Source organism: Bremia lactucae, linkage group LG8 (genome assembly GCF_004359215.1).
Source record: "Bremia lactucae strain SF5 linkage group LG8, whole genome shotgun sequence".
Lineage (NCBI taxonomy): Eukaryota > Oomycota > Peronosporomycetes > Peronosporales > Peronosporaceae > Bremia > Bremia lactucae.
Genome location: NC_090617.1, coordinates 2,423,541 through 2,435,200, shown reverse-complemented (window position 1 = coordinate 2,435,200; position 11,660 = coordinate 2,423,541). Strand labels below are relative to the sequence as shown.

The window sequence follows — 11,660 nt, the reverse complement described above, 5'->3', positions numbered from 1 at the left end:
ATGAGCAATAAGTCCCGGAGCCTTCATATCGTTGAGCAACCATCCTTCACTTATCTCCGACGGATCGTTCACATATTATACATGTGCCAGTAGTCCCTTTCGCGCCAGCGCCCATCCGCATAAAAGGCGAATTCCCAGCGAAAGTAATTGTCACTTCCCAGGATGACTTCAGATTTCTCAGCGGACATACTTGCCTTCCGAGCTGACGACAAACGAGGTTGATTCTTGCGGCTGTTACCTGTTGGGTAAAAGGCAAATACCGAAGTGATGTATGGATTGATGTCCTTAATTCTCATGCTAACCATGTTACATCTGAGCCTGATTTCTAGGAAATGTTTCCATTGGACAAGAAATATTGTCAAACTAATCTTTCATCACCACCTGATGTTCCTACGAAAGTGAATTACACCCAATTTTTACTTTCCAATAAGAACGCATCTAAGAAATACATACATATGGTGTACCTTGGCAACACTCCTGCGTTTAAATACTTACGAAATAGGTACCGTCGGGATGTCTTGCTCGCTGGCCTTCGCACACTCTTTTGGCACTTGCATCTACTCTTGCATAGAAGCGAGCAATAATGTAGCTGCAATAGCCACAATGAAGCAGAGAGAGCGTTGGCGATACACACTCCATTGCAACTCTCGCTTGCCGGCTTTTTTTCAAAATCGAGGCACTGTTGTAGGATTGCATTGCTTCTCGCCCAACGCATCTCTATTCTGGTCGTTGGCAACGTTTCGAAAGTATCTGGCACCATTCTTGAACAACGTAAGTATGCTCCGGTATCAGACCCACACTATAGTCGTTGATATGAAACGCATCATTCCTGTTAATTGCCGCGTCAGTCGCGCACAAAAGAATCGCCCTTGCAGCATTACTTTTGCTATTTGGCGCTGATACATTTGCGATATTTTTTATAAGTTGCCCGTATTTGGAACACGCCCTTGCGCGCCACAAACGCTTTGAATACTTCTCTAAAGCGTTGCTTCGAAAAATGGGACACAGCGCGCGAATAACACCATTAATATGTCGCCCTCAACGAGCTGCGCTATACCGCAAAGCTTCAAAGCTCAAAGCCAGCGGGCAATCATGCTGATAGCACTACAATCAATTTTAAAGTCCGTACCAAATTGACCGAGAGCTTCAGTTGAGCGCCTCGCCGATTTGAGTTCTCTTGCGCATGAGTTTTTTATAAGTCTAATGAACGGAATCCCCCGTTTCATAACTTCGTGCCTCAGACTATGCTCTCCGCAATTCGAGTACAAAATTCTTAAGCGGTACCAGCTGAGGCCCATTTTACTGCGAAGCATTCTAAGAGTCTGGCCCTTGTTAGATCACCAAGTTTTGAACCCATCAACACAGCCCCCTCGCGATGACGCTTGAAGAGACAGCCTGATAAATACTTATAATCAAATTTAATGACGCGTTCGTAGAGAGACAGGCTGTCTGAAGGATTTTTGTGATACTAAGTTTGGGCAGGCGCTGACTATTATCTCCTCTCCAGTGTTAACGGACGCTTGCAAGCTGTCACGCCCTACACTCGTGAGCCGAGCGATAGTCTTATTAGGCGTGCGGTGAGAGAAAATGTGAGACTATTCGTGTTAGAATTTACCGGTTTTAATAGGTGAGATAAGGTCAAGAGCGTCCGCACTTGACTGGCAAGTCATAAAAAGAGCAATAAGAAAGTGCAGCAAATCGAGGAAGAGCAATAAGTTGAGCTGTAAATAAGCGATAAGATGAGCTGGAAGTAGGCGATAAGGATTGGAGGTGCTCGCTTGCGCATGCATGTTAGTTAGTCTTAGGAGGTTAAAATTGATTGTTAATTAAATTACTCTTACTTCTACCAATTTCTGCTGAAGTGCGTTCCTGCCAAACAGATTATAAGCCTAAAATAATCGCGGTGGTGGAGCAACCAAGCCGGCTGCACCTGCTGAGGTGGTCTATGGTGGTAGGGAGTAAGTCGAACATCATGTTGAAGAGAAATCGGATGCGGGTGAGGTACTGCAACAAGCAAATGGGGAAGGGTGATGACGCTATATTGTCCATCCAAACTTCACCCATTGTTCCTAACGTGGAGATGCCCAACGCTGCAAAGGCAAACTTGCCTTACGTCAACGAGGCAACTGTCTCGTCGTCTGCGCTAGCTAGCGCAGCGACCATTCATGAGAGCACTGCCTATATAGGTGCAGTTGCGTCTCAGTTGGGTAAAAACCCAGCATCTGTCGTGTCAGACCATCACCGCAACGATGATCTTAAGCAGAAGATCCTGAGCATGAAGCTAAATTAACGGCACGTGATCGTGTCCAGTCAGTGTCACAAGCCAGTCGTATAAACGCGGCTATATGGCTGGTGGCATCGATGCCACCTCCATCCGAATGACCTCGTTCGGGGGAACTAGTGCGTCGCTCCTAGAGCACGCTACTATAGACGCACATGATTATTATGGCATCTACAGTTCAGCAAAAATTACTTGACCGTGTTTCCCCGATTTCGATGGCGTTGCGTTCGAATGAAACAACCGACCAATACGACGCGAATTCCTGCGCCGTTACCAGCTGCATTCCGATGTGGCAAATCAATGGTTGCAGCGAATCAACTTTGCTCGCTTGCGAGTGAGAGAAATCATGGGCGGTACTGTACCCCCTGTTTCTTCTCGTCACGCCGCTCCTGCTGGTCCATTCGGAACTAGCGGAGCGACAACTGGCTTCATAGGCAGACACCGGGACCGGTAAGTCGACGCGCAGGGCGTCGACCGGTTCCAAGAGTCGAATCTCTTGGGGTATCCTCTCCACTGGACGAGGATTTAAAGCTTCTGCTGCACGGATCGGTGGGAAATCAACCTTCCAACAAGGAAGCGTTGGCTTCTAGCAGCATCCTTCAGTGCAGGCGGCGTCCGATAGGAGAATCGATTTCGCATACCTACGTACGACAGCCTAATTCGCTCCGTTCAGTCGGAGGTGGTGAGCGCTGCTGAACGACGGATCGGAAATCTCGAAAGTTAAGTCTCGCGGCTGACTTTGGATCTCCGTGATGGTCGACGAAGGATCGCCAGGGTTACGAAAGGCTAAAACTTCGGCTGGACATTTTGGAGAAGCTGATGCTGAGATTTCCGCGTTACGCGCGCAATATACCTTGCTCTCCAAACCCATATCACGGTGGAAAGGAATCATTCGGCTGGAAGTCTTTCATCCCCCCCCCCGAACGAGGTTCGACCTACGGTCAGCGTCACCATCGGTCTCCTTAGACTGATGGCGGTATGTGCTTTCTGGAATAACATACCGTTTCAGACGACACACGTAAAAGACGGGGTGCGTCTTCCGCCTATAAATTGGGTCTCTAACACCTCTTTGACCACTGTCACGGCCCGATAAAACGAGGTAGTAATTTCGGAGTATCTCCAGGGCCCGAATCTTAGTGGGGGGGGGGGCTCACTACGCTCGGTGCGAAAGAAGGACACAGTTTCGCCGAAATGACGATGACCCGTGAGAGTATCATGTCTACGTCAGAAACTTGATCTGCTGACCTTGCCGATTAATCAGTGGTCACGATGTCACTGCGGAGTCACGGCAAGAAGTGCCTGTGCTCCTGATGTTTCATTATTGACAACTACGTCCTATGACTGACCTATTGGCGGTGTCATAGCCAAGTTTGATGTTAAAAGCGTGAGGGGGCAAGAACGCTTTGAGGATGAGCGATTAGCTATCACACGAAAAGTCCGTGACGCGATAGCAAGTGCACAGGACAAGCAAAAACAATATGCGGACCAACATGGTCGCAAATACAATGAACGTTTTAGAGTAGAAGAAAATGTTTGATTAAGTACTACAACCCTACATAAAAGTGCAGTTTTTATACTACGCTTAAAAACGAGAATGGCGTACGAGGATGGCGCATTCCTTGAAGTTCGCTACTAAAAACAGCGTCCACGCCAGTACGAGTGAGACATCGTTTCTATAAAACGATGTCTCACCCGTACTGGTGTGGACGCTGTTTTTAGTAGCGAACTTCACAAAGGGCAACTAATTGCTCCAATCTTTGGGAGTTTTTTTCGTGCGCAATACATCCGCCACGACCCGAGTGACACGTTCTATTCGGCTATCGTTCTGGGAATGATCGGCTGTTGACCTGTGGAGCTTGCTACCCAGCAGCTCAACACATGACGCCAAAAACCTGACGTAAAACGTGAATCCCGATCCGATACAATGGATTCGGGCATCCCCTGTAGTCGGTCCACATGATCCAGGAACAAGAGAGCTGCCTCCTTACCTGGGTCGTAACGGAAGCGGTAATCCGGCCGGCTTCACGTGCGCACTTGTTAACCACGAAGGAGTTTTAAGACTGATTTCTATTTAATAGAATTAAATACAAAACCTTTTTTAGCGCGTCAATAGATGCCACCTCTGTAGATGTGTACCCCAACATTGCGAGCGAGCGTATAATTATGAATACCTCGGATTACGAATGACGCTAGCCGTCATTCCTTATAATAAGAATGCACCTATGTGCATCACGTACACAAGGAAAAGTCACTATGTGCACCACACCCAAGCGGCAGGTCTAAGTCGTTAAGCACACAAACTGTACTTAATTGGCTTGTGATCCATATTTCGAAAATATTTTTCTTCTCGTAGTTTCCCGCGCCTTAATACGCGCCAGGTTTGAGATTATGGACGACGGAGCGTTGAGGTTGCCCGCGCAAAAGCTGGTGTCTCAGCTGCGCGCTAGCGTAGCGGCACTCATGCATGACGTCTCCGCTTCTTTTCGACTCTGTAGCCATGACTTTGGCGTACTAGGCGCTGAACTTGTGTCCGCACTGGAGCGGGATAAAAAGCGCGAACGTGCGACGATTAACGCCCTGACCCATGAGCGCTCAGCTCGTGGCAAGCTAGAGACGCGGCTGGCAGAGATACAAGGAAATATTCGCGTGTTTTGTCGCGTTCGGCCCATGCCGACACCCCTTGCAGGCACCAGCGGTGATGAGAGCGAGGGCATGAGCCCAGCCAAGCGCCGCAAGCGTGTCCAGGTCGATTCAGCACAGGAACTAAGTGTTTTTTCACCGGTAGATGGGGCACTTTACAAGAGCTTTTCCTTCTCTCGCGTATTTAATGAGCAAAATTCGCAAGCTACAGTTTTTAAAGAGGTGGCGCCACTCGTGCTCTCGGCTGTCGCGGGCCACCACGCCTGCGTATTTGCTTACGGTCAGACAGGCTCGGGCAAGACTCACACGATGCAAGGTTCTGAGAGCGATAAAGGACTGTACTATAGATCAGGTGACCTAATTTATGCCTCATTGGCGCAAGAGCAGCACATGTACGACTTCCAGGTGAAAATTCAGATCGTGGAAATTTATAACGAGGACATTTACGACCTGCTAGCTCAACCTAGCACTAGTACTGCTCCTATTGCGAGCACGTGTACTGGATCGACAGTATCAGCGGACAGGAGTTCGCCTATCGCAGGCATGGGCTGTCATATTGGTGCTACCAGTATGTGCGGTAATCAGCAGAATCACTCGTTGTCAACAGTAGAGATTCGACATGCAGATGCTGGTGTTTATTTGAAGAATGTGGTGACAGTTGATGCATCAAGTGTCAACGAATTTCAGGACACTATTGCCAACAAAAGTCGCGCCGCGGTGAAGAACGATCGTAGCGACCGGTCCCACACTGTTTTAATTATTAATATTCATCGTACCAGCAAGGAAAATGGCGATAAAGTAGTTGGAAGGTTGGCTCTTGTGGACTTGGCTGGGTCGGAACGGCTTTCAAAGACGGCGGAAACACCAGCAAGTACCGTAAGGGAATCACAGCACATTAATAAATCGCTCGCAGCTGTGGGTGATGTTTTATCAGCCTCGTTGGCGAAAGAAAAGCACATCCCTTTCCGGAATTCGAAGCTTACTCACCTGCTCCAGGATTCTTTGACTGGCCACGCCAACCGTACTTTATTGCTCGTGCACGTTAGCCCTTCAAGTGCTGACGTGAATGAGACGATCAAATCATTAAAATTTGCTTCGCGTGTGAGCCATATTCAAATGGGCAAATCGCGGCGTACGGAGCGCGCGGAGATTACCAGACTTAATGGAGTGGTACGAATAATTCTCTCTTATGGCCTGCAATCTTTTCTAATATGATTGTGGTTGTAGGTTGCTAATCAAGTCTCTCAAATCCAGTCTCTACAAGACAAATTAGCAGCAGAGCTTGAGTTACGCAAGAAGTATGAAAAGAGGCTCGAAGATTATCGTCAAGAGGAGCATCGCCGCAGAAGCAAGGGCGAAGAGGCTAGAAAAGCTCTGCAGCAGATGAGAACCCCTTCTCCGCCCGAGTTTCCTCCACCAATTACTTCGCGAAGGTGGAGTTTGTACGCTCAAAAGTAAGCAGATCGGTGTGCAAAAAGCACTCGATCCTTATTCTTATGTTTGCGCATGACTGATTGGATTTTGCGTGGATAGGGAGAGATTAGCCAACGCCCAGGGGCTAAATGGTATTGAAAACGTTGCGGAAAATATATTGCGTGGTAACGAGTCTTCGCCAGATTTAGCAGAACTATTGATTTCAAGCAACGGCAAACCAAGTAGAATATCGCCTCCAACAAACTTTTCAAGACGACTAAGTATGTCGGCTTTAGATCAAAATGCACAAGGAGGACCTAAAACGAAACAAAAAGATCGACTGCTTTCCTTTCAAGGCAAACGGAAGCGGTCATCTGCTTCCGAAAAAATTCGCAGGTACATTTTTTTCTTACTGGTTCGCAATTTATCGTATGATAATTTGAACTTCAAATTGGATGCTCAGTATCTTAAAAAAACAGCGGGGAAACGGTAAAAGCGCGATCGGCACAGATGCAGATGTCTCTTTGGCGTCTAAACAAGTCTCATTTGATTTGTCGCTAGTAACGATTGATACCACTTTGCCACCTCGCGATGTCAATGAGGGAATAGCAGCACCTCGGATGTAAGTTTTAAATTACTCTAAGGTATATTAATATGATTTCTAACAATTTGTGCTTTTTGTTTGTCTGCAGTCCTGTCGGAGGAGCGGTACGGGTTCTTGCCTCAAATAATCGACCGGTCACCTTGCCGCCGCAAGCGAAGCGAGTGGCTCATTTCAAGCGTGTTAAAAGAAAATCTATCGGGTGGCGGTGAGCATTTGTAAATCGACGCACCATTTAAATCAGGTGAAATTATGCAGGAGACGTCACGTAAAATATGATCAGATATCATTTAATTATCGTTAAATTGCTGCTTATCAACTGTGTTATGCATGCGTTCCAAAATTGGACGATGGACTTCAGAATTTACTCCAGTTTTCGAGTTTGATGCATGTCCGAAGAAACTTAATCGCCGCATCTTCAAGCGTTCAGCCTCGTCCACAGAGTCGACCTCATTTCGCGAACGTTGGAACATCTATTAACAAAAGCATTCTCTAAATTTCATATAATAATGCTTTCAAATGAGCCAACGCATACCGAACAAAAGGACGCTAGCGTGGCAAAAAATTCAGAAGGACAACGCTTTGGGTCTTCACCAAAGTAATCCAACACACTCAAAACGTCTTCTTTTGTGCTTGCTATGATATCAGCAAGGGCCTCCATTTGATCTTCAATTTCAGATGCAGAAGTTTGCATCGCCTTGACAACATTCTTCGGCCCATGGCTCTCATTTTCCTGCTCGGAATACAAGTGAAAGTCAGATCAGTAAATGACACTTTTTACCACAAGTCCTTGCAACCTTTTCTTGCAACTTCAATTCCGTGTATAAAGTTGCAAGCCCTCTCTTCAATTTTTTAAAATCTTTATCGATCGTCTCAAAAGATTCACGTGCCGCAAGAGATACACTTGGAAGCTCTTCTTGAAAGTTGAGTATCTGGGGATGATTTTTCTTTATAAGCCGGACCAGATAATGCAAAACGGTCGTCTTCTGGTTGACAGCCTTTGTCTGCCCCAATCGCAATAGCGAATCAACGGTGAAGCCCTTGATTTCATTTTCTTCACCACTTCCATTCAGTGTATTGCCCAGCTTTAGTACCATGGCCAGCAAGGTCTTAAGAAGTCGGCTGCCTTTAACTTCCTCGGCTGCCTTTTGCAAATTAGCCACAGAAAGGGAAAGGTCGGCACTGCGCGACGTAAATGATGATTTATATACCAAGCAGTCCATTCGCGACGCATATCGCTTCAGTTTTGCAATCTCAGTGATAAACTTTTCAGCCTAATAAATCGATTAAACTTAGTTTTAAAAATACGAGAAAATAATGAGGTAGATAAAAACTTACCTCGCCTAACAGCTCTTTGTCTCCAACATAACCGCAAACTAGTACAATTTCCTCCTTTGTTGGTAAAAATTCGCTAATGCCGATGAGCTGCTCAAGTGACAGACCAGTCGGGTCAAATTTGGCCACCGCATCAGCAATTTCGCTGTAAGAAAGCTTTACCCGGGCCAGCGAGATAGCTGCATTCATTGCTCGTTTTCCATCAATAAGCGTTACAGTCTGTTTTCGTTGAATAGGCTTACTCTGCCCAAATGTAGAGTTGCTTTTTGCACTCCTTGTGTTCGAATTAGCAAAAAAGAGTGCTTCAAGCTCCTCCATATCCATCTCAAAATTAACATTCTCATTTTCGTCTTCCCAAATGGTCTGCTTATTAATATTGCTTATACGTTCCTCGGAAATAGCTTGCCAATGCAGCTTCTTACGTGCGCGCTTTGGTTTTACCATGGTAGCAATTGATGATTCCATAGCATTTTCACCGGCGTGTAGCTGCGAACGCGAGTCTTCGGGTCCCAGCTCTAGCGCTTGGACAAAAAAGTTCTCAGTTACCATTTTCTGTTTTAGAGCTCCCTCTAGAGGGCCATTTTTCAGCTTCTTGAAATATTTTGAGTAACCAGGGTCGTCCTGAAGTTTGACATTGTCCTTCAAAGATACCAACTTTGAGGCAACTTCATCACCACCAAGGTCCAAAGCACGCTCATCAACAGATTCAGATATCATCTTTTTCCGCACAGCCTCTTCGGTAAGACCCATCTGCAGCATTTTAAAGTACTTAGCATACTTCGGATCATCCCTTAATTTCTTATCCTTCATGGAGGAAACAAACTTGTGCATCTCATCCGGTTTCGACATATTACAAAAAAAAACGTCACTTCCTAGATCTACTGCACGCTCATCAACGCCATCAGCTTTCATTTTTTGACGAATTGCTCCATCGGACAATCCTATTTTGCGCATTTTATAATATTTGGAGTAGATTTTGTAGTCTTTCATCAATACATCCGACACAGGAACGACCTTGTCCTCAGTTGTAGATGAATTTGTATATTCTTTATCGTTTGAAGACTCTGGCACACTTTGTGTAATAGCAGTACGGTCTTTTCCCAAATTGTATGTTGAATTCGAGCCATGTTCCAAGATTACAGGGTCAAGCCCGTCCATAAGCATTTTCTGTTTAACAGCTTCCCTCGGACATCCCATTCGCAGCATTCGAAAGTAGCGGGCATACTCTTCTCGATTCTTCAGCTTAGTCTCAGAAGCGATAGGTGCACTACTCATATCGCCGCTATTGCTTGTACAGTTTTCACATAAATGAATAGGCAGCAATGCCGAGGGTTTAGCACCGTCCTTCAGCAAGCAGCTTTGAATCGCCTTAAAAGAAGCACCACTCTTAAGCGCGGCGCACTTAGTATCTTCACCACTTTCCACTGACAAGCCAACTGCTTCAGTTGGCCTACTTGCCAAAAATAGGTCACTTGGCATTGCAGACTTGATTTCAAGCTTTGGCGGTCCAGGCGCATTCGTAACGACATCAATTGCTGAATTCAAGGTATTATGTGATGACCTTACAATCAAAGCACTCATGGTTGCTAAGCTTGAAGCTGCTTTACCCTCAATCAATAAATGTTTTTTTGTCGTATGTTCATTTGTAGGTGTCGCGTGGTCATTACTATTAGTCGATACAGATAAATTTTCACGAGTCGTGATAGCCTTACATTTTCCTCTCTCATTGCCTGCGGTCTGCTGGCTATTCTTAGTGCAAATTGTCGTTTCGTGATTTAAAATGCTACTTTCTTGCCGCTCTGTAGCTGCAACATCTGCTGCTTCCTGAGCAAAAAACCTTGAGAACCCTTTTGTGTGCAATAAATCTAACGCCAGATTTGGCGCATTTTGAGAGCATTGTAGCGCAAATGTTGCGGGTGTATCGGAAAAGCCTATGCATTTTAATTTTGAGTGCATAGCTGGGTCTGGCAAAATTACGTGGTGCTTAGTCATCTCGATCAAGCCTTGTCGCACTGCATTATTTCCTGTTAAATTCCTCCCTACAAGACTAGGAGGCTTCTTCGCGCTGTTTTCATGCAGCACTAGGTCAACTGAGAACAGATCTCCATCAAAACCATGCTCGTACTGCTTCATCAGGTCCAAATCATGTTTCTTAAGTGTCACAAGTCCGGGCGCCAGACAAAATGTCGAGTTTGCATATCGAAACAGCACTTTAGATGAAGCATCCATGTCATTTACGTTATCATAATTAGCTCCAAATGAACACAAAATCGAGAAACCTCCATCCAATTCAATGCCGTTCTCCCATAAAATGGCAAAAAATCCGTCTTCTTCATTCCAGTCCAGCACTGGAGCTTCTCCATGAGTTTCTCCCTCTGATGTGTTCGTGCAGTATACTAATTTGTAATCGTCCCAAATCTGGACACAAGGCTGCAATTCCACGGGCAGTTGTCGAAAGATCACGGCCTTGAGAAGCAGTGGATTGTCATTAATTGGCATTTCCTGCTTCAATAACTCGTGAAAACTCGTAAGAAAGCGCTGAATCGATGGCGGCGTCTTTTTCCTTAACACTTGAGATGTAAGAGATTTCATATCCCAGCGCTTCTTGTAAAACTCGACAAAGGCGTCCATCGGATCATTTACAAGTCTGGCGAACAACAAGTAACAGGCAACAACGACACCGCTGCGAGTCTTTCCTGACTGGCAATTGACAAGCGCAATGTGCTGCGGGTCAAGCAAAATCCACGCGTGTAGAGCGTAGCAAATGCGATAGATAAGGTCCAAGGGTGGCGTGTGTGCCTTCATACCGTCACGCTCCCAGTTAAATTCAAGTAGCTGCTCATGCAGCTTATCAGCCACGGACTCGTGCTCGTTATTTAGCGTATAGAGCAGTGCGTTTAAATTAAATACCATAAAGTGGTTGCGATGGTGAGCGTCCAAAAATTGCGCCAAGTCATCAACGTTGACAACATTGCGCTTTTTATCGGTGGGAGCATTGCTGGGTGTGCCCATAACCGCAAGCCTATCTGCCACAAAGGTGATATCGAGAGAGCGAGCGTCCGGAAGTCGCGTGTCATTTAAACTATCCCGATGCACATCAAACACTGAGCTCGCGAGGCGGCGCAAAGTTTCCATTAGGATAATACAAGAGTGTTGCTATGTTGGCTCGGAATTGTTTTTCCTTCCGACGTCCCGATTATGTCCCCATTGACGGTTCATGAAAAGTCTAAAATAGTCCACCTCAGTAGTAGCATAATGGAAGCTAAACAGTAAACGGCGGTCGAAGAGGGAAAGGCGTGGGTAACTGTGTCCGTTTAATAATATTATTTCCTACGAGTACTAATTAATATTATGTTCTGTGATCAGAGAAGTTAAAATAATTATCTTTAT

The 11,660-nt window shown here is 45.8% G+C and overlaps 2 protein-coding genes across 2 annotated transcripts; one reads left to right on the top strand and one right to left on the bottom strand.

Annotated features, from left to right (window-relative positions):
• Window positions 1-4,669: 4,669 nt before the first annotated feature.
• Window positions 4,670-7,576, top strand: CCR75_001834 (uncharacterized protein; the record flags this gene model as incomplete). The annotated part of the gene is made up of 6 exons (XM_067959935.1): window positions 4,670-6,091; window positions 6,149-6,375; window positions 6,455-6,730; window positions 6,798-6,956; window positions 7,027-7,411; window positions 7,473-7,576. 5 exons carry the CDS (start codon window positions 4,670-4,672, stop codon window positions 7,145-7,147), a joined length of 2,205 nt encoding a protein of 734 aa, XP_067815743.1. The 3' UTR covers window positions 7,148-7,411; window positions 7,473-7,576.
• Window positions 7,226-11,405, bottom strand: CCR75_001835 (uncharacterized protein; the record flags this gene model as incomplete). The annotated part of the gene is made up of 4 exons (XM_067959936.1): window positions 7,226-7,408; window positions 7,471-7,668; window positions 7,733-8,209; window positions 8,274-11,405. 4 exons carry the CDS (start codon window positions 11,403-11,405, stop codon window positions 7,226-7,228), a joined length of 3,990 nt encoding a protein of 1,329 aa, XP_067815742.1.
• Window positions 11,406-11,660: the final 255 nt, after the last annotated feature.